Source organism: Schistocerca piceifrons, chromosome 2 (assembly GCF_021461385.2).
Source record: "Schistocerca piceifrons isolate TAMUIC-IGC-003096 chromosome 2, iqSchPice1.1, whole genome shotgun sequence".
Taxonomy (NCBI): Eukaryota; Metazoa; Arthropoda; class Insecta; order Orthoptera; family Acrididae; genus Schistocerca; species Schistocerca piceifrons.
The window spans coordinates 463800867-463824587 of NC_060139.1; the positions used below are offsets into that span (position 1 = coordinate 463800867).

The 23721-nt window shown below is 46.0% G+C and overlaps 1 protein-coding gene across 1 annotated transcript in view; it reads left to right on the forward strand.

The window, feature by feature from the left end:
• The window catches only part of LOC124775484 (allatostatin-A receptor-like), a 58466-nt gene extending 39882 nt beyond the window's left edge, over positions 1 to 18584 (forward strand). Inside the window, exons 3-4 of the mRNA XM_047250317.1 lie at positions 18167 to 18360; positions 18443 to 18584. Of these exons, the coding sequence (XP_047106273.1) occupies positions 18167 to 18360; positions 18443 to 18584 (336 nt within the window). The remainder of the gene's footprint in view (positions 1 to 18166; positions 18361 to 18442) is intronic.
• Positions 18585 to 23721: the final 5137 nt, after the last annotated feature.

The following is a 23721-nucleotide window of genomic DNA, read 5'->3' on the forward strand; positions in this document are numbered from 1 at the left end:
GGAACAATACTCTAGAGAAGATTCGTTTTCAATTGAAAGTGACTGTACATTGAGTAGCGATTCCTCAGGTGTGCCGTTAACTACATGTACAGTTAAAAAATTACTATCGCACTTGGAGCCGTGAGTAGAGCTTACCGATTTTTAGTTGATGTAAATAGAGCTACTTACGTTAGCGCAGATAATGTGAGAATATTTTTTATTTATGATGTCGCTGCTGGTTTGTTGCCTGCAGACCTTGTATCTACGCTGCCAGAAAAGAATGCAGGGCCATTAAGTAGTATGTTCATGGCATTGCAACATGTGCGTACTGAGGGGATGTAGTGTTAGTAATGCCTTGGCCACAGTCACCGGCGATCAGATGCCGCTCATGAGGCCACACTGTGAATCTTTTGGCACTGAGGGCAGTAACGGTGCTGAGCTTAGAGATGAACAGTGTTTGCAACATTCATTCTATGGCACAACAAACCCTCAACGATAAGTACATACTCCCGTCGAACAGCTTCAGCCATTCCCCCCAGGGGGTCCACAACTCTTCGGTGGATACATGCGTAGCGAGCACGGGACCCCGAGCTAATGTGGCCCTCCTTCCTTTCCGGGCTACATACCCTCCCTTTCCGCATCCTTCCCCGTCCCCCATCTTCACCCCCCCCCCCTCACCTTTGGCTCTTTCCTTCCCTTTCTCCCCCTCTGGGAGTATGGTTTGTGCCTACGTCCAGAGACGGACGCTCGAAACTGTTCCAAATTCCTTGCTTTCTCCACTTGCAAGTCTTCGTCCTTCCTCTGTCTTTCTCTTTTCCTTCCCTCTTCTCCTTGCCCTTTTCTCCGCTGCTGCGTTTGAGACCCCTCTTCTTTCCTTTCCCTTTCTCTTTTTTCCTCCCTATGCGTGTCTGAAGGCCGACCCACGCACTTCCATGCGTAGCCGGTGACGGGGTAACGCGTAATTCCCCCTCCCCCCCCGGGTAGACAGGTAGGACACGTACGTACCCCCTGGTAACGGCCAGGCCCAGGGAGGGGTGATTACCCGAGCTGATACCTTCCGAAAGTGCCGATTGGTCCCTCCGTCCGTTTGTCGGGAGGTGTGACCTGAGGTGTGAACAATCACCTAAGGCGGGAGTGCCCTCAGAGAAGGCTCCCACAAGGGAGGAGCGCGCCATCGGAGCCGCCGGTAATCATGGGGGATTCTTCTGCAATGGTTTCCTCACCTTCCACTATGTCTGCTCACAAGCGTAAGTTCACTGAGTCTCAGCCACAGACGGTTCTTCCATCGTTGCCACAGTTCCTTGTTGTTTCTCAGTCTGACGAAGGTCACGACTTCTCCAAGGTCAACCCTTTCATTATTCAGAAAGGTGTCACGCAATTGCAGGTCCTGTAAAGTCTTGTTCCAGATTACGGAATGGCACCCTGTTGTTAGAAACAGTCAGTGCCCTCCAAGCACAAAAATTGCTTCGTACTTCTCTACTACACACCTTCCCTGTCCGGGTGGAACCGCACCGTACTTTAAATTCCTCGCGTGGAGTCGTTTATACACGCTCCCTCGATGGATTGTCTGACGAAGAAATTCAGCACTACCTGTCTGACCAGGGCGTAACGGCTGTACATAGAGATATGAAAAGGGTTGACACGAACATCATTCCAACCCGCACTGCCTTCTTGACCTTTGACAAAGTTCAGCTCCCATCGAAAATCAAAGCAGGCTATGAGATAATTTCCGTTCGCCCTTACGTCCCAAACCCTACGCGTTGCTATCGGTGTCAGCGGTTCAATCACACCAGCCAGTCCTGTTCCAATCCGGCTAAATGTGTTACGTGTGGCAAGGATGCCCATGAGGGTGCTTGTCCACCTCCATACCCTCGCTGCATCAACTGTATGGGTGACCACGCTGCTTCCTCTCGAGATTGCCCCGTTTTTAAAGACGAAAAGCTCATCCAGGAAATCAGCGTGAAGGAAAAGGTGTCGACCTTTGCTGCTCGAAAATTATTCGCCAGTCGACAGCCCACTGTGCCTCAGACAGGAAAATACAGCACTGTCCTTGCTTCTCCTCGGCCAACAAAGGAGGCGACCACGCAGACTTGCGACCTCACCTTTAGTACCACGGTCGTCAAATCGGCCAGCGCAAAGATCGCCCGTTCAACCTCACCACTTTCGCCTGCCCACTCTCTGGCTCACCCTTCGTCGGGTTCTGCTAAATCTCGAGCCCAAAAGTCAGACACCAAGACTTCGAAACAAGAGCATACTCGTGAAGAGTTTTTACGTACCGCAACTCCCCAACCATAGCTTCCTCCTTCATATAAACATCATACTTCCAAGAAGGCTACAAAGAAACCCAGTTCCTCTCATTCTCTGCCAAGGCGTGTCCCATCTACAGCCCCACCTGGCGGAAATCGCCCTCGGCCGTGTTCTGTGTCGATGAGGCGCACTGCTGGCGGCCGATCAACCGGCCGATCGCTGGTGGCAGGAGCTGCTCCTGAACAACCTATGGATCAGGATCTTCTGCCTTCGGCTGAATGCCATACCATGCTGTCGGTCGCAAGCTCCGAGCAGTCGTTGAGTTGACAGCGACCTTGGTCACATTCCTCCATTTTCTGTTCACCCTATGTCCATTATCCACTGGAATATCCCCGGTATTCGAGCCAATCGGGATGAATTGTCCATCCTCTTACGATCCTACTCGCCGGTCATCTTCTGTCTTCAGGAAACAAAGCTGCGTCCCCATGACCGCTTTGTTCTCCCTCATTTTCAGTCCATCTGATATGATCTCCCCTCTGTTGAAGGCACTCCAGCACATAGAGGACTCATGATTCTTCTCCATGAAACTCTCCATTCTCACCCCATCCACTTAAACACTTCCAAGCTGTCGCCGTCCGTCTTTCCCTTTCCGGATACACGTTCTCTCTTTGTACTGTATACATTCCATCGTCCACACCAATGGCACGAGCTGATCTCCTTCATCTTCTTGGTCAGCTTCCACCCCCCTATTTGCTGGTTGGGGACTTCAATGCCCACCACCCGCTTTGGCGATCTTTACATCCTTGTCCACGTGGGTCACTCTTGCTAGACGTCTTCCACCAAGCGGATCTAGTTTGCCTCAACACTGGGGTCCCTACATTTTTGTCTGCCTCCGCGACAAATTTATCTCATTTGGACCTTGCAGTCGGTACTGTTCCGCTAGCTCGGCGCTTCGAATGGTTCGCCCTTGATGATACACACTCGAGTGACCACTTTCCATGTGTCCTTAGACTGCAGCCTCAAATGCCATACTTGCGCCCGCGACGCTGGAAGTTTGCCCAAGCTGATTGGACACTTTTTTCGTCTCTAGCGACATTCGATGACAGTCACTTTCCCAGCGTCGACGATGAGGTCACACATATTACCGACGTTATTCTTACAGCTGCGGAACATTCAATACCACGCACCTCCGAATTTCCCCGGCGCCCCCCAGTTCCTTGGTGGAACGAGGCATGCCGTGATGCAATACGTGAGCGGCGACGTGCTCTCCGCGTTTTCCGCCACCATCCTACTTTGGCCAACTGTATAGTTGGTTAGTGTTACAAGGCCAGATCAGTCAGTCATCCAGACTATTGTCCCTGAAGCTACTGGAAAGGTTGCTGCCCCTCTTTAGAAATCACGCGTTTGTCTGGCCTCTCAACAGGTACCCCTTCGTTGTGGTTGCACCTACGGTACAGCTACCTGTATCGCTGACGAGTGAGATGATAGATAGTTCAACATTGTAGGAGTTTATGATAACAAATTCAGACCAAATGAAACACACAGAATCTGGTGCCCAAAGAGTACACATTGTAGCCTCTCTGGCGCCAATCTGTGTGTGTATCCTCGCGTGCAAATGATCATAAAGGCGGGGAATGACATTCTGCTGTAGAATTCCCCAAGCATCTCGAGCCTTTTATCCTGCGCACCCTCTGGTCCACCGGATTCAGGACTGTCTGCGCTTGCTCCACCTGGGGGGCGTCTCGGTGGAGTTTCTCTGGCTCCCGGGACACGTTGGTATCTGTGGAAATGAGTCGGCGGATATTGCAGCCAAGGCTGCAGTCTCTCTTCTTCGGCCAGCTATTCAATCGAGTCCCTTCGCCTATCTACGGAGCGTTTTATGTCGTCGTGTTGTTCATTTATGGCACGCGCATTGGTCGACACTTCCCCATAATAAATTGCGGGACGTGAAAGCTCTTCCTTGTGCTTGGACCTCTTCCTCCCGAACGCGTCGTCGGGAGGAGGTAATTTTAACTAGACTCCGGATAGGGCACTACCTTTTTAGCCATCGACATCTTTCAAGCGGCGATCCTCCCCCACTCTGTCCCCACTGCTCTCAGCTGTGGACGGTAAGACACCTTTTAATTGAGAGCCCCTATTTTAATCCGTTACGCTCTCGTCTACACCTATCGCCTGATATATCGTCGATTTTAGCAGATGACACGCGCTCAGCCGACCGCGTTCTCAAGTTTATTAGTGCCAGTGAAATGACGTCAGTCATTTGAAGCTTTTTTTGGGGACAACCAACCCCTTTCTGTAGTGGATTTTTAAGCCTTCCTTCTGCTTTTAGTTTCTCCATTGCTGCTGGTTTTCAACTTCGGTTTTTTACTGTTTCCCACGTCACGGACCGGGCGCTAATGACCATAGCAGTTTTGCGCCCTAAAAAACCCAAAAAAAAAGCTTCAGCCATTTGAACAGGGTCACATTGTGGACCTGCGGCAAGCCGAATGTCCACATCGACGGATTGCTGCACATGATTGGCACATTGTATCGGCGCTGTGTCGGTGCTTTGAGCAGTTGTCTGAGGAACATTCCCACACCTGAAGATCAGGTCCTGGACGTCTGCGTAGTGCAGACGCACGTCAAGATCGACGCACTGTGGGAGTAGAGGTGGCCGACCGATCATCATCCAGGGACGAAATCTGGCCAGATGTTGCACCTGCTGTGTTATCAAGGACCATTGGGAACCGTCTGATAGCAGCAGCGTTAAGGTCACGTGTACCTCTGGCTGGGCTACTACTGACACCACGACACATGACTCCCCTGGTGGTGTGAAAGAGTTGAATGGAGACTGGAATGGCACTCTGTTGTCTACAGTGAGGAGAGTGGGTTCTGTCTGTATGCGAGTGATGGACGTACACGTGTACGGCGTAGATACAGTAAGAGGTCTATTCTGAAGTGTATTCGTGCAAGACACACACGTCCCACTTCAAGCGTCATAAAGTGGGGGGAAGGGGACGGGTTACGCATAATTTACAACTCGCGGTCACATTTAATGTTTCTGCATGGTAAAGTAACCAGTGCTCACAACATTGCACAAGTTGCTACCCCGTGCAATTGCCATTTCTTCGACAGGAAGGTGATGCGCTTTTCCAGCAGGACAATGCACGTCCACATACGGCTGCCGCGATGCAAGGTGCTCCTCGTGTTGTACACCGCTTGACCTGGCCGGCACGATCTCCAGATCTCTCGCCCATTGAACTTATGTGGGACACGACGCAGCCATAACTTACTCGCTCTACAGGCTCTGCAACAACCAGCATCGAATTGCAACCAAAGGCTCGAGATGCTTGGGGAATTCTACAGCAGAATGTCATTCCCCGCCTTTATGATCATTTGCACGCGAGGATACACACACAGATTGGCGCCAGAGAGGCTACAATGTGTACTCTTTGGGCACCAGATTCTGTGTGTTTCATTTGGTCTGAATTTGTTATCATAAACTCCTACAATGTTGAACTATCTATCATCTCACTCGTCAGCGATACAGATAGCTGTACCGTAGGTGCAACCACAACGAAGGGGTACCTGTTGAGAGGCCAGACAAACGTGTGATTTCTAAAGAGGGGCAGCAACCTTTCCAGTAGCTTCAGGGACAACAGTCTGGATGACTGACTGATCTGGCCTTGTAACACTAACCAAAAGGGCGTTGCTGTGATGGTACTGAGAACGGCTGAAAGCAAGGGGAAACTACAGCCGTAATTTTTCCCGAGGACATGCAGCTTTATTGTACGGTTAAATAATGAAGGCGTCTTCCAGAGGTAAAATAGTCCCCGATTCGGATCTCCTAGCAGAGACTACTCAGGAAGATGTCTTTATCAGCAGAAACAAAAGTAGTGTTCTACGGATCGGAGCGTGGAATGTCAGATTCCTTAGGTTACAAAATTTAAAAACGGAAATGGATAGGTTAAAGTTGTATCTAACTTTAACCTATCCATTAGTGAAGTTCGGTGGCAGGAGGAACAAGATTCCTGGTCTGGTGGATACAGGATTATACATACAAAATCAGGTAAGGGTAATGCTGGAGTATTTTTAATAATAAATAAAAAATAGGAACGCTGATAAACTACTACAAACAACGCAGTGAACGCATTATTGTAGCCAAGATAGACACAAAGCCCACGCCTACCACTGTAGCACATATTTATATGGCAACAAGCTCCGCAGGTGATGAAGAGATTGAAGAAATGTATGATGCGATAAAAGAAATTGTTCAGACAGTTAAGGAAGATCAAAATTAATAGTTATTGCGGGTCTGGAATTCGATAATAGGAAAAGGAAGAAGAGGAAAAGTAGTAGGTTAATATAGGCTGGGGATAAGGAATGAAAGAGGAAGCCGCCTGGTATACTTCTGCACAGAGCATAACTTAAACGTACCTGACACTTGGTTTAAGAATCATGAAAGAAACTTGTATACGTGGAACAGGTCTGGAGACACTGGAAAGTTTCAGATAGATTATATAATGGTAAGACAGAGACTTAGGAACCATGTTTTAAATTGTAAGAAATTTCCAGGGCCAGATGAGGACTCTGACCACAATCCTTTGGTTATGAACTGTAGACTGAAACCGAAGAAACCGCAAAAAGGTAGAGTTGGGATCTGGATAAACTGAAAGAACCAGAGGCAGTGCCGGCCGCGGTGGCCATGCGGTTCTAGGCGCTTCAGTCCGGAACCGCGCGACTGCTACGGTCGCAGGTTCAAATCCGGCCTCGGGCATGGATGTGTGTAATGTCCTTAGGTTAATTAGCTTTAAGTAGTTCTAAGTTCTAGGGGACTGATAACCGCAGATGTTAAGTCCCACAGTGCTCAGAGCCATTTGAACCAGAGGCAGTAGAGAGTTTCAGAGACAGCATTAGAGAACAATTGACAATGACCGGGGATAGAGATACAGTAGAAGAAGAATGGGTAGCTTTGGGAGATAAAGTAGTGAAGGCATCAGAAGACGAAGTCGGTAAAAAGACGGGCACGAGGGCTAGAGGGAGTCCATGGGTAACACAAAAGATATTGAATTTAATTGAATAAAGAACAAAATATAAAAATGCAGCAAATGAAGCATGCGAAAAGGAATACAACCGTCTCAAAACGAGGTCGACAGGAAGTGCAAAATGGCTAAGCAGGGATGGCTAGAAAACAAATGTAAGGATGTAGAAGCATGTATCACTAGGGGTGAGATAGATATTGCCTACAGGAAAATTAAAGAGAACTTTGGAGAAAAGAAAACCACCTATATGAATATCAAAGGTCAGATGAAAAACCAACCCTAAGCAAAGAAGGCAAAGCAGAAAGTTCGAAAGAGGGTCCATACAGGGAGGATGTACTTGAGGGCAATATTATGGAAATGGAAGATGACGTATATGAAGACGAAATGGGAAATATGATACTGGTTGAAAAATTTTACAGAGCACTGAAGGACCTAAGTCAAAACAATCCCCCGGGAGTAGACAACATTCCACTAGAACTACTAATAGTCTTGAGACAGCCAGCCATGGCAAAACTCTTCCATCTGGTGAGCAAGATGTATGAGGCAGACAAAATACCCTCGGACTTCAAAAAGAATATAATAATCCCAGTCCCAAAGAAAGCAGGTGCCTACAGGTGTGAAAATTACCGAACTATCAGTTTAATAAGCCACGGCAGCAAAATACTACCAAGAATTCTTTACAGACGAATGGAGAAACTGGTAAAAACCGACCTCGAGGAAGATCAGTTTGGATTCCGTAGAAATGTTGGAACACGCGAGGCAATACTGACCCTATGACTTCTCATAGCAACGAGGTTAATGAAAGACAAACCCACGTTTCTATCATTTGTAAAATTAGAGAAAACTTTTGACAATGTTGACCGGAATACTCTCTTCCAAATTCTGAAGGTGACAGGGGTAAAATACAGGGAGCGAAAGGCTGTTTACAATTTGTACAGAAACCAGATGGCAGTTACAAGAGTCGAGGGACATGAAAGGGAAGCAGTGGTTGGGAAGGGGGTGAGACAGGGTTGTAGCCTCTCCCCGATGTTATTCAATATGTATAGTGAGCAAGCAGTAAAGGAAACAAAAGAAAATGTTAGTGTAGGAATTAAAATCCACGGAAAAGAAATAAAAACTTCGAGGTTTGGCGACGACATCGTAATCATGTTACACACAGCAAAGGACCAGGAAGACCAGTTGAATGGAATGGACAGTGTCTTGAAAAGACGATATAAGATCAACACCAACAACAGCAAAGTGAGGATAATGGAATGTAGTCGATTTATTTCAGATAATGCTGAGAGAGTTATGTTAGGAAATGAGACTAGTAAAGTAGTAGATGAGTTTTGCTATTTGGGAAGCAAAATAACTGATGATGGTCGAAGTAGAGACGATATATAATGTAGACTGACTATGGCAAGGAAAGAGTTTCTGAAGAAGAGAAATTTGCTAACATCGAGTGTAGATTTAAGTGTCAGGAAATCCTTTCTGAAAGTATTTGTACAGAGTGCAGCCATGTGTGGATGTGAAGCATCGACTGTAACTAGTTTAGACAAGAAAAGAATAGAAGCTTTCGCAATGTGGTACTACAGAAGAATGCTGAAGTTTAGTTTGGTAGATCACGTGACTAATGAGGATGTATTGAATAAGATTGGGAAGAAGAGGAATTTGTGGAATAACTTGACAGAAGAAGGAATCGGTTGGTCGGACACGTTCTGAGGCATCAAGGGATCACCAGTTTAGTGTTAGAGGGAAGAGTGGAGGGTAGAAATCGCAGAGGGAGTCCAAGAGATGAATATACTAAGCAGATTCAGAAGAATATAGATGGCAGTAGTTATTTGGGGATGAAGAGGCTTGCACAGGATAGAGTAGCATGGAGAGTTGCATCAAACCAGTCTCTGGATGGAAGACCGCAACAATATCAGAAGATATTATTTTGGTACAATAGAGCAAAGGACGTGTTCGAAACAGTAGCTGATTTATGAAAATATAATACGGATATCTGTTTAGACAAGTGTAGCAATGTAAATTTATATGAAAACTAGCCGCTCTCAGGGAGTAATTTACAGAGGCAAAGCTTACCTGTCTTAAACTGGGATCAGGTGCAAGAGATTTCGTTTTCTGAGAGGGGCTCGTGTGTTACGAAAATTTCGAGTTCATGCAAACTGTTGTTCGTCTCCTGTATGTCGCAAACAGTGACGTGTCCGCTAGTCCCGAAGTCAGCGTCAGCTGCGGACAGAGGGAGAGCCTCGCAGCTGTGGACGGAGCCGAGCGCTCAATTTCTGGAAGCTTACACTGGCGTGACTGATGGGTCACCCGAAAGACGAAGGCAAACAAGCGCTACGGCCTGCGACGAGCGACGTGATGAATCACAGGTGCGACACACTGATATTCTTGTCGCGGTTAGGAATCTGACGCTACGAAATTAGTCACACTAAGGTAAACGCTCTCTCTGTGCGCTAATAAGAAATTAAGCGTGCCTCAAGACAAGAATGGGAAGCCTTCTAATAGTCTGTGCTTCATAATAGACGGCGATTCTTTGTTTTCCCTTGCAAGGCTTTGTGAAAATTTAAGTGGTTGACATCACAATGACCTCGAAGTTCCCTTGAGTGCCTGCCCCCGAAAGGTTGCCATTAAGTGCTTTTTTTTCCCTCACGACATTGTCGTGGTGGCTATATGAGACATCAGGCAGCTTTTATCTTGTCGTTTACAATATGCAGGCTCTTTGCATGTGTATAATGATGTACCTTATCGAAACTAAAGAGAAAGTAGTTGTTTTCTCTTGCGTCACGGACGCTGTTTGCTTAAGTCTGTATAATTTACTAGTGGTATTGGCACGTGGCATTGCACACTAATACATCCTGGTGGGCCAAGATATAAGCTGATGGTGACATAAGAAGGACTTTGGATTAATCACGACGGTACAGTCGATTTTCCTTCTCCCTCTGTTTTCTTTTCGTGGCATTTTGTCCCCAACTGTATTTCACACTCTTCAATCGTTAATTAATACACATGATACAAGTGTCAGATTGATGATCAAATGGATATATTCAAACATCAGAATTCCATAGAGTAACCTGATAAATATCGTAAGCTGAGTTTGTAAGACAACCACAATTGCAATGAATATTTTTTATCAGCCTGCTTCGCTCGATTTAAGAAGAGCATCGTCAGATACTGTGGAATTTACAAGGTATTACGGCATAGAATGTTAAATTTACCTAGTAGAACATATTCAGTTTACAATATGATAACTTACGTTCAATGTAGTTGGCTGATTACAGGCCTATGTCAGAGATTAAGTAGCTCGTATAACAGTATTTGTAACATCTGTGGTCAAGTACCTCCAAAGATAACGGCAGTATTTTTCTAGTGAACGAATCAGTCATATATGAAATTACCTAAAGAACAGGTATTGAGATCATTGCTGCTTTAATACGTACCCACTTCTGTATCTTACTTGTTTTTTCTCTGCGTCTAACAGTCTTCCTGTAAACACACCACTTAATTCATAACTTGATGTTTTCCACACTGTCGTAACTGCGCCGCCAAGTGGACCACACCTGTCAATATAGATTATCTGTTTTGCGTCCATGTATCCACACTTCAATACCTGACCTGCTGTACTTTGAATAGTCTTGTAATATTCTGGCCAAAAATCATATAAAGCGTCAATAGCCATAAGAATTTCTTTCTTCCTTGTTTTTCATTTTACTCGAAACCTATATATATTTCATGGGACACTTCTTGCGAAAATGCATTGAGAAGTGATGGTCATGTTCTGCACCTGTAATGAAACTCGTAGTCTTGACCAAAAAAATTGTTATTTTATTTCCTCCTCGTGTGTTTCGGCATTTCACCATTGTCTCACACCCATACACTTTAAATTTTCAGAAATGCTGAAACACGTAAATTACAAGACTATTGAAAGTACAGTATCTAAGTTCTGAAGAAATGCATTTTGTTGCTTGTGGTCTGCTGTGTAAAGACTGATTTGATGCACCTCTCCACACTATTATACCACATGCAAGCCTCTTCATCTCCGCATAACTACTGCTACATGAACCCAATGCAACCTGACAAATGTGGTCTTCGTTCACAACTTTTATCTCGAACAGCTCTTCACATTTGCGAATTGACGAGTCCTTGATGTCTCAGGATGTGTTCTATCACCCGACCCCTTCTTTTAGACAGATTGCACCATAAACTTCTTTTCAAACAGTGCGAAACAGTACTCCCTCGTTAGGTATTCAATCTACCCACCTAATCTTCGGCATTTAAAAACTTTCATTCTCTTCTTGTCTGAATTGCATTTCGTCCACGTCTCACATCCATAAAAGGCTATACTTCTGAAAAAATACCTAACGAAAAAGACTTCCTATAACTTAAATTTAAAACCTATGTTAACAAATTTCTCTTCATCAGAAACGCCTTTCTTGCCATTGCCTGTCTACACCTCACATCCTCCCTACGTGGATCATCGGCTACTTTTCGTGTCTCATTACCTAATCTAACTCCTTCACCATCGCCTGATAAAATCTGTCTATATTCTACCACCCTTGTTTTACTTTTATTGTCTTTCTGTATTCAACTACCCTTGTTTTACTTTTACTGTTTTTCATCGTATATCCTCCTTTCAAAACACTAACAATGTTCTTAAGCTGCTGTTATAAGTGTTCTTCCGTCTCCCACGGAATTATGTCATTAGCGTACCTCAAAGTTTTAATTTCTTCACCCTGAATTTTAATTTCCTTTTCAAATTTCTCCTTGATTTCTTTTACACGTTGCTCATTGTCTACATATTGAATTAATCGAGGATCAGCTGCAACCGTGTCTTATTCGGTTTTCGACTTCTGTTTTCCTTGAACGTGCTTAGACTCTTATAACTGCGGACTTGTTACTGCATAAGTTATGAATAAGTTTTCACTTGTTATATTTTTCCATGCTACCTTATGGATTTCAAATAGTGTAGTCCAGTAGAGATTGTCGAAAGCTTTCTCTAAATCTATTAATGCTGCCAACGAAGATTTGCTTTCTTCAATGCATCTTCTAAAATAAAACGCTAGGTCAGTTTTGCCAGACGTGTTCCTCTATTTCTGTGGAACCCAAACTGAACTTCCTCGAGTTCGACGTCTACTAGTTCTCTAGTTGTTCTGTAAGTAACTCATATTACTGTTTTCGGCATGACTTACACTGAGGTGATAAAAGTCATGTGCTAGCGAAATGCGCATATACGGATGGCGATAGTATCGCATATACGAGCCGTATAGGGGCAGTGCATTGCTGGAGCTGTCATTTGTACTCAGGAGCGATTATGGCTGAATGACGGAAAGTGACGGACTGAACGCGGACTGGTAGTTGGAGCTGGGCGCAGGGGACGTTCCTTTTCGGAAATCGTTACGGAATTCATTATTTCGGGAGCCACAGTGTCAACAGTACGCGGAGAATGCCAGATTTCAGGCTTTACCTCTCACGATGGGAAACGCAGTGGCCGACGGCCTGTACATAACCTCTGAGAGCGGCGGTGTTTGTGTACAGTTGTCACTGTTAACAGATAAGCAATACTGCGTGAAATAACCGAAGAAATCAATGTTGGACATCGACTAACGTATCCTTTAGGACACTTCGGTTATGGCAACAGACTTCCGACGCGAGTGCCTTTGCTAACTACTCTTTGGCTCGTGAGCCTGTTGGTTGCTGCTATATGACTGGAAAACCATAGCCTGGTCAGATGAGTCCCGATTTCAGTTAGTAAGAGCTGATGTGGGGTTCACCACGTATCAATAAAACGTTCTCCATTTTCAGGCCGCGTCAACTCGAATAAAATCCTCGAGCTTTCGATGACCGTCTCCGCCATCGTCGTCAGGAGTTCACTGACTGCAGGGGCTGCTACGGTTTCTCGCTTGTATAGGCATGATGACATCATCAGCAGCCCATCAGATAGACCCACCGTGGAGCGCGCGCGTAAGTCGGCCCGGGAAGTTAGCGGAGCTATTGCCCGTGGCAGCACCGGTGACGTCAGGTGGCACCAGGGGCAGGCGCCACGTTTGAAACTGCCACTCTCGCGTCACGCATCTGTCTTTGCTTTCTTCCGATGCCCAACGCCTGCCCTCATGCCCTGCTGAGCGTGTACCCCTGGTCCCCGTTGAAACTGTTGTCAAACGAATCTCGGCCGCTTCCTTTATAACGGAGTCCCAATATGTAGATGCATGAGCCAACACTTTTGTATTTTCGAACTGTATTTTATGTCCGTTTTCTAGGCAATGCTCCGCTATGGCCGACTTGTTTTATATGGCGCTTGTGCTCAGTGCAAAGCTCCGCACTCGTGCGAATTGTTTATCCGATATACATGCTGCCGCATTCACAGGGTTCACTATACACGCCGGACACTCGAAGAGCAATGTCGTCTTTAACAGGGCGCAACGTATCTCGTAACTTGGGGGCGGGCCGGAACACTGGTCTTAGCCCATGTTCCTGCAGCAGACGTCCTAACTTGCTGCTAGTTTCTCCAAAGTATGGCAGGAATGCAGTCCGTTTGGTCTCTTCTACTGATTCACCTGGTGTCTTCCGTCGGTTGCCCTTGAAAGCGTTTGCGATGTCTCTTTTGCTGTATCCACTTTCCCCGAAAAGACGTTTTAAGTTCTGCAATTCAGACTGCAGGTGGTCGTCGTCAGAGACAATCTTGTCTCTACGAACGAACGTGTTCAGGACCGCTTTCTTGTGTACAGGGTGGTGGAAAATATTGGCGTTCAAGTACCGATCAGTGTGTGTTGGTTTCCGGTACACTGAATGACCAAGCTGGCCTCCTGTCTTCCGGTCAACCAAAACGTCCAAGAATAGTAGCTTTCCGTGTTTGTCCACCTCGACAGTAAATTTAATGTTGGGATGGATACCATTCATGGGATCGACGAGCTGCTGTAGTGTATCTTCACCATGAGGCCAAATCAGGAAGGTGTCATCAACGTATCGTAGAAAGCAAGACGGCCGTAATGTCACAGTTTGCAGAGCCTGCTCCTCAAAGTTCTCCATGAAGAAATTAGTGACTGCTGGAGACAGTGGTGATCCCATAGCTGTACCGTCCGTCATCTCATAATATTCACCGCAGTACAAAAAGTACGTTGTCGTTAGGACGTGACTGAACAACTTAATGAATCAAGCTGGAAAATGTTGGGCAAAAGTTCCAGCGTATCTTGTATTGGCACCCTAGTAAAAACGTCCAGGCTAACCATTAGGTCCTTTTAGCCTACCTTCATTCTTTTGAGTATCTCAACAAATTTCTGCGAGTTGACAACATGGTATTCACAATGTCCCAATTTTGGTGCTAATAAACCTGCCAGATGTTTTGAAAGTCTGTAGGTGGGCGAACTGATTGCACTAACAATGGGCCTCAGAGGAACACTTCCCTTGTGTGTCTTTAGTAATCCATGGTCATCGAAAGCTCGAGGATTTTATTCGAATTGACGCGGCTGGAAAACCGAGAACGTTTTATTCAAGTATGCTGTCGCGTAAGACTCCGCGTTCACCACGTGTGTCGCACACCCCACGAAGCAATGGACGCAAGTTGTCAACAAGGCACGGTGCCAGCTGGTGGTGGCTCCATCGTGGTGTGGGCTGTGTATGCACGGAATGGACTGAGCCCTCTGGTCCAACTGTACCTACCATCGGCTGGAAATGTTCTGGAACTTGGAGCCCATTTGCATCCATTCATGGATTTGATTTTCCCAAACAACGACGGAATTTTTATGAACGACAATGCGCCATGTTACCGGGCCACAATTGTTCAAGATTAATTTGAAGAACATTCTGGACAATTCGAGCGAATGGTTTGACCAGCCGTCGAACATTTATGCGACATACGAAATTTGAAAATTTGTGGTAAGTTCCTATGGGACCAAACTGCTGAGGACATCGGTCCCTAGTCTTACACACTACTTAATCTAACCTAAACTAACTTACTCTAAGGAGAACGCATACACCCATGTCCGGGGGAGGACTCAGATCTCCGGGGAGAGCCACGCGAACTGTGGCAAGATGCCCATGACCGCGCGGCTACCCCTACCCCGCGCGGCCTATGCGACATAATCAAGAGTCAATTCGTGCACAAAATTCTGCACCGGAAACAGTTACGCAGTTATGGCTGTAGAAGCAGCATGCCTCAATATTTCTTCAGGGGACTTCCAACGACTCGTTGAGTCCACGCCACGTCGCGTTGCTGCACAACGCCCAGCAAAAGTAGGTCCGACACGATATTAGGAGGTATACCAAGACATATGTCGCCTCAGTGTATTAAACTGATAGTTCCGTAAGATTCACACTCGTCAGTACTTGCCTTTTTTTGGAACGGTAATTATTACCTTTTCTTTGATTGTATTTCATCCGTCTCACCGATCTACTGCATCAGGTAAATAGTTTTGTCATGGACCTCAATAATTCAGAGGTAATGTCGTCTACTGTAGGGCCTTGACTCGAATTAGATCTTTCTGTTCGCTGTGAAATTCTTCTCGCACCATCAAATGTCTCATCTCTACCTGGTTATCCTTCCCATTGTACAATACTGTTTTCAGGTTCATTTCCCTTGTACAGGCCTTCCATATATTCCTTCCATCTTTCAACCTTCCCTTCTGTTTTTAGTAATGGTTTGCCATCTCAGCTTTTAATACTGAAACAGCTGCTACTCTTTCGTCGAAAGCTCACTTTGATTTTCCAATAGGTGGAAACTGTCTTTCCAGTAGACATGCATGGTTCTCCAGCCTCTTTTTTCTGCTGTAGACATTTATGCTTCGTCATTTTGCACATACATAGGAGGTCGAGTTGAAAAGTAATGTCTCCGAATTTTTTATATCGGCTGAGGCATTACAACTTATGAGTATTACTCGGTCGACTTTTCCGCCTTGCTACAGCAATTTGCAACCCTCGGCCGTTAGAGGGCTCCGAATTGTAACGTACAACATGGCGGTGCGTGAGCGATCCTCGGAAACTGAAATCACGAATCCGAAGAGTTCGTCCACACTTGGAAAACCCTCTCCTTCAGCCTGACAATGCCAGACCACATACGACCGCTGCGACATCTACAACAATCCGACGCCATGAGTTCACTGTCATCTATCTTCCATATAGCCCCGACTTGGTCTCATCCAATTTTCATTTGTTTCGAAAATTTAAAGAATACCTTCGAGGTCTTCACCTTGATTGTGATGAAGTGTGCGAGCAGAGGTGATGTGGAGTGACCGTGCACAAAGTCGAGCATTCTGCGGGAACGGTTTCATCAAATTGATCTCTCGTCGGGAGCACTGTCTTGAGAAATAAATACACTACTGGCCATTAAAATTGCTACACCACCAAGATGACGTGCTACAGACGCAAAATTTAACCAACAGGAAGAAGATGCTGTGATACGCAAATGACTAGCTTTTCAGAGTATTCACACAAGGTTGGCGCCGATGGCGACACCTACAACGTGCTGACATGAGGAAAGTTTCCAACCGATTTCTCATACACGAACAGCAGTTGACGGGCGTTGCCTGGTGAAACGTTGTGATGCCTCGTGAAAGGAGGAGAAATGCGTACCGTTTCATGCTTTCATAAAGGTCGGTTGTAGCCTATCGCAATTGGGGTTTATCGTATCGGGACATTGGTGCTCGCGGCATCGGTGGGTTCAAGAGGGTGATACGGAACGCCGTGCAGGATCCCAACGGCCCCGTATCACTAGCAGTCGAGATGACAGGCATCTTATCCGAATGGCTGTAACGGATCGTGCAGCTACGTCTCGATCCCTGAGTCAACAGATGGGGACGTTAGCAAGACAACAACAATCTGCACGAACAGTTCGACGACGTTTGTAGCAGAACGGACTATCAGCTCCGAGACCATGGCTGCGGTTACCCTTGACACTGCATCACAGACAGGAGCGCCTGTGATGGTGTACTCAACGACGAAGTTGGGTGCACGAATGGCAAAACACCATTTTTTCGGATTAATCTAGGTTCTGTTTACAGCATCATGATGGTCGCATCCGTGTTTGTCGACACCGCGGTGAACGCATATTGGAAGCGTGTATTCGTAATCGGCATACTGGCGTATCATCCGGCGTGATGGTATGGGGTGCCACTGGTTACACGTCTCGGTCACCTCTTGTTCGCATTGACGGTACTTTGAATAGTGGACGTTACATTTCAGATGTGTTACGACCCGTGGCTCTACACTTCATTCGATCCCTGCAAAACCCAACATTTCAGCAGGATAATGTACGACCGCATGTTCCAGGTCCTGTACTGGCCTTTCTGGATACAGAAAATGTTCACCTGCTGCCCTGGCCAGCACATTCTCCAAACCTCTCACCAATTGAAAAGGTCTGGTCAATTGTGGCCGAGCAACTGGCTCGTCACAATACGCCAGTCACTACTCTTGATGAACTGTGGTATCGTGTTGAAGCTGCATGGGCAGCTGTACCTGTACACGCCATCCAAGGTCTGTTTGACTCAATGCCCAGGCGCATAAAGGCCGTTATTACGGCCAGAGGGGGTTGTTCTGGGCACTGATTTTTCGGGATCTATGCACCCAGTTTGCGTGAAAATGTAATCACATGTCAGTTCTAGTATAATATGTTTGTCCAATGAATACCCGTTTATCATCTGCATTTCTTCTTGGTGTAGCAATTTTAATGTCAGGTAGTGTATATAGACATGAAGAATAAAAATGTAATGTGTTAATAATTTCTTCTACTTTAAAAGTGTTACACGTTTCCAGATACAAAAGTCAGAGCATCAGTTTTGAGCATGCCCTCGTACGTAGATATTATCTTCAATCATTATCGTTTGTTTGCCCACACTCTGTAGAAGACTGATGTGAGTGTCACGTAGCTCTTTCATAAATGTAACCTGCTCCCCTTACCGGTGTTGTGGTGTTTATTTATCAGAGGTGTGTCGTGTGCTCGGCAGGTGATCCTGGTGCTGAAGACGGTCGGGATGTACGACATCACGACGGCGAAGGTGATGCTGCAGATCGTGTCGCACGTGCTGGCGTACATGAACTCGTGCGTCAACCCCATCCTGTACGCTTTCCTGTCGGACAACTTCCGGAAGGCATTCCGGAAGGTGATCTACTGCGGGCCGGCGGGCGGCGGCGGCGGGGCGCAGCGGGGGCGGAGCGTGGGGCAGCGGCCGAGGGCCGACGGCGTGGCGGCGGGGGCGGGCGCCAACGGCGGCGACGCGCAGCTGCGGCCGCTGCACGCGCACACCGCCAACGGCACCAAGACCACGCGCGCCGACGCCTCCACCGACGACCTGCTCTGAGCTCCCACCAGGTCGGTGCGCCGCTCGCCTCTGGTTCACACCCAACCCGTTCTCTGCAGCTTAGCAGTCCAACTCCTTCCAGGTACCTCCACACACGTGGCCTCTATTAGACACTCAGTTCATTCTCTGTAACTTAGCAGCCCATCTATTTCCAACCTAATTCTTCATGCGTGACACTATATTAGTGGCGCAGTGGTTCAGTCACTCGAGTCGTACCGAAAGGGAGCGGCGTTGAGGTTCTTTAGTTGTGTCTTCCTTGGGATCTCTAAACCACTTGAGGCGCGGGACGAAATAAGCACAACGGACAGATTGGCCACCCCTATGTGCCGCCACACTAGTACCGTCTACCGTCGCTTCTAGCCGTTTTGGTAGGCTAAAGTATTACGGCATTAGGTACGAAGAAAGGAAGATTAGCGCTTAACGTTTCATCGACAACGATGACGTTAGAGACGGTTATGACATTATGGAAAAAGCCCAACAATGTTTCCCTTCATATCTGTAAAGTAGGACATAGAAGATGGTTCCCTAGTGTCAACAAAGAGGGAAGAGGTTGAACTGTGAGTGGGATCACATAAAGTTGAAGGTGCCAAAGTACTCTGTATAGGGTTCGACGCTTTTCTTCATATGTAACAATGACATTAAACTTTGAAAAGACTCTCTATATGCAATTCAGAACCTGTAAGAGGTTTCCACGCAGCATATGCGTAAAGTATGAAGAAGAGCAAGTAGAAGAGGTTGACAGTCTTAAATTCCTGGGATTACAACTTGATAATAAATTCAGTTGGGAGGAGCACACCACAGAACTGCAGAAACGCCTTAACAAATCTGTATTTGCAATTCGAGTGTTAGCAGGCATAGGCGACATAAAAATGAAAAAGCTTGCGTACTTTGCCTACTTTCATTTCATAATGTCATGTGGTATAATATTTTGGGGTAACTCTTCAAGTCAAACAAAAGTTTTCAGAGTCCAAAAGCGTGTAATACGTATTATTTGTGGAGTAAATTCACGGACGTCCTATAGGAACCTCTTCAAAGAACTGGGTATACTAACTATTGCCTCTCAGTATATTTACTCCTTAACGAAATTTGTCCTAAATAATATATCTCTATTCCCAACAAACAGCTCAGTTCATACATACAATACCAGGAACAAAAATTATCTGCACACAGACTTAAAAGCACTTACTTTAGTTCAAAAAGGGGTCCACTACTCAGGAACACTCATCTTCAACAATTTGCCAGCAAACAAAAAAAATTTAGTTACAAAAGGGGTAACTAAGAGAAACATGGAAACCGTAGAACGATTTGCGGATAAAATAAGGTCTTATACCTCGGATTCAATTGGTGATAGAAAGACAGAGCCAAGTGTTTTGGATAGCCTCTTGTAGACCCTGCGGAAGGATCGTCTTATTGTAACTATTCTACATTACAGGGTCAAACTTCGAATATTACACACTTCTTCCACTTTACGCAAACGGAGTACATCGGTTGGTCCTTTTTCACTTGATGTGATCTACAGTGTATCTTGAGAGGCGTTGTGGGGGAACCATTGCGTTCATGGGCGGTTCCAGAGAAAACCGAAAAAACTTGATTCTTGGTCTACCAAAACCAAGCCGCAGATTCCAAGACCGCTACGCACAACAAACGGCTGAAATTTTTGTGATGTATTCCTAAGATTAAGATAATTCTCATTCATTGTTCCATCTCATATTTTCAATTAGATTAAATGTTTTGATCGCTGTGGATCATCTTCAGATCTAAGTAGTTGCGTCAGCAACTCATCTTGTCTATTCACAACCACTTATCAGAGCACTTTATTCCTAAGATCCCGATCTCGAGCAAGCTTGAAAATTTTCGTGATAGATTTATCCATTACTGAAACACAGAGGTTTGAAGTTAGCCAAGTAGTACACGTAAAATGCTCACTTACAACCCAGTGTTTATAAATTGACGTAGCATGGTGAAATAATCTGTAAAGTGTGTATGTTACCATCAGAAGGTTTTTGGGAATCCCATGTTGTAGTGCTGAGCAACATGAAAAATTTTTGTACACTTCAAGTCCGGTCTGAGTTGTAAAATTAATTCTGAACTATTTCTGTTTCACATAAGTAAACTATCAAAATTTTACTGACGCATAAAGTTCTTTCCATATAACTCCGTTTAAAGGACTGACTGAAAAGTAGAATACTAGCTCCCTCTTTCTACCTTCCTTAACACTTTTAAAAATTTTCCCAAAAATTTTCGCACGCGAACATATTCGCGTTTTTTATGCTGAGAGAGACACAGTGCCAGGGGGAAACAAATGGAAGCGTAAAAAATACTGGAATATAGTATACAGTGGTTGTGAAATAGAAAGTGCGAAGGAGACAATGGCAGTGTGAGTGAAACGAATGCACGCACTTGTAGTGGGACGTAGTCGACAATGACAGAACAGTACCTGGAAAAGAGTGAAGGAAGCAGGGAGAGTGTGGAAGCTGGTGAGAGCCAGTGATGAGAGACAGAGTCTTCGACAATGACAACGAGGATGAGAGAGATAGTGACAGAGCGAAATGACAGCGTCAGTGGAAAGGAATCAATGAGGTAGTAGCAAGACGGAGAGAGTCACAGTGAGAGGAGCCAGTAGTAGTAGAACAGAACGAAGGAAACTATGGCTGTGAGACAGGAAGACAGTGACACAGAGACACAAACAGATAACAGCAATGAGTACGGCTGACTGACTGGGTGAGAAAGGACAAGCGAGGGTGTATGGGGATGAGTGGCTTACAGCGATGGAACAGTGGATGTGAGCGAGTTACCGTCAGGGGAGCTTGCGGGAGTGAGAGGTGAGTTGCTGGTTAAAAAGAGCACAGATACACTACTGGCCATTAAAGTTGCTACACCACCAAGATGACGTGCTACAGACGCGAAATTTAACCAGCAGGAAGAAGATGCTGTGATACGCAAATGACTAGCTTTTCAGAGCGTTCACACAAGGTTGGCGCCGGTGGCGACACCTACAACGTGCTGACATGAGGAAAGTTTCCAACCGATTTCTCATACACAAACAGCAGTTGACCGGCGTTGCCTGGTGAAACGTTGTGATGCCTCGTGTAAGGAGGAGAAATGCATACCGTTTCCTACTTTCATAAAGGTCGAACTGTAGCCTATCGCTATTGGGGTTTATCGTATCGCGACCTTGCTGCTCGCGTTGGTCGAGATCCAATGACTGTTAGCAGAATATGGAATCGGTGGGTTCAAGAGGGTAATACGTAACGCCGTGCAGGATCCCAACGCCCTCGTATCATAAGCAGTCGACATGACAGGCACCTTATCCGCATGGCTGTAACGGATCGTGCAGCCACGTCTCGATCCCTGAGTCAACAGATGGGGACGTTTGCAAGACAACAACCATCTGTACGAACAGTTCGACGACGTTTGCAGCAGCGTGGACTATCAGCTCGGAGACCATGGCTGCGGTTATCCTTGACACTGCATCACAGACAAGAGCGCCTGTGATGGTGTACTCAACGACGAACCTGGGTGCACGAATGTCAAAACACCATTTTTTCGGATGAATCCATGTTCTGTTCACAACATCATGATGTTCGCATCCATGTTTGGCGACATCGCGGTGAACGCACATTGGAAGCGCGTATTCGTCATCGGCATAGTGGCGTATCACCCGGCGTGATGGTATGGGGCGCCATTGGTTACACGTCTCGGTCACCTCTTGTTCGCATTGGCGGCACTTTGAACAGTGGACGTTACATTTCAGATGTATTACGACCCGTGGCTCTACACTTCATTCGATCCCTGCGAAACCCTACATTTCAGCAGGATAATGCACGGCCGCATGTTGCAGGTCCTGTACGGGCCTTTCTGGATACAGAAAATGTTCGCCTGCTGCCCTGGCCAGCACATTCTCCAAATCTCTCACCAATTGAAAAGGTCTGGTCAATTGTGGCCGAGCAACTGGCTCGTCACAATACGCCAGTCACTACTCTTCATGAACTGTGGAATCATGTTGGAGCTGCATGGGCAGCTGTACCTGTACACGCCATCCAAGGTCTGTTTGACTCAACGCCCAGGCGTATCAAGGCCGTTATCACGACCAGAGGTGGTTGTTCTGGGTACTGATATCTCAGGATCTATGCACCTAAATTGCGTGAAAATATAATCACATGTCCGTTCTAGTATAATGTATTTGTCCAATGAATACCCGTTTATCATCTGCATTTCTTCTTGGTGTAGCAATTTTAATGGCCAGCAGTGTATGTTCACATGGCAGAATTTTTGGCAAAAATTTTAAAGGTGCTGAGGAAGGTAGGATGAAGCAGCTGGAACCACACTTGTCAGAGTCTTTTACATAAACAGGAGCATATTCGCATTGTTGCGCTCCGATAGGAGCATTATTACGCGGGTTAATTTACTGACGAGGAATGCAATGAGTGTCCGCAGTGGACAGACATGTCACTGCCGCGTCTCAGGCTGTTACAACTCGACGGTGAACCAATACAGTCAGAGCCGCTTCACATCTACACAGACGTGAAGATCATGGCCTAGATCTTCACTCCTTCCTCGTGCGCACCAATTAATTAGTGCAATCCTACCGCTTTGTAGTAGCGGGCAGCCGAAGTAATAAGCCAGTCACTTGAACCTCGGGATGCCGCATCGGCAGGATAAGCCGATTGACTGTTGATCACTTAGGCCTCTTTGATACGGGAGGTCGTGCACCTGGCTGCGCTGAGCGGAGCGGCTTCAGTTAGTTGCTCTTCGGCACCCGGACGAAGAGTTACCGCCCACTGTGGTCTACAAATCATATGCGAGCTTAACTGCCGCCTTTCGGCAGGTAGTTGTAGGAAGCACTTATGGTCGCTGCAAGTGATGTCATCATGAAGAATCACTAAATACGAAAAAGAAAGACTGTCTACCACCTATTAAGTAATTCTCTCCTAAATTTAATCGTTCTCCATTGCTTCACAAGAAATTTAGATCAGGTGCTAAGAATTTGCCGTGTATACCGCATCCCAGTAACATTCTCCGTACATTACTGAAATGAGTGGACATAAATCTGAGGAAACATACAACAGTGAAATAAATGGTGGCCACTCTGAACTGGGTACCAAATAATTTTTTCTGTTATAAAAACCTTATCGTAACAAATTATTTTCTATAGATGTAAAAAAGTAAATTAAGAAATAGCCTAGTTTCGTGAAATTTTC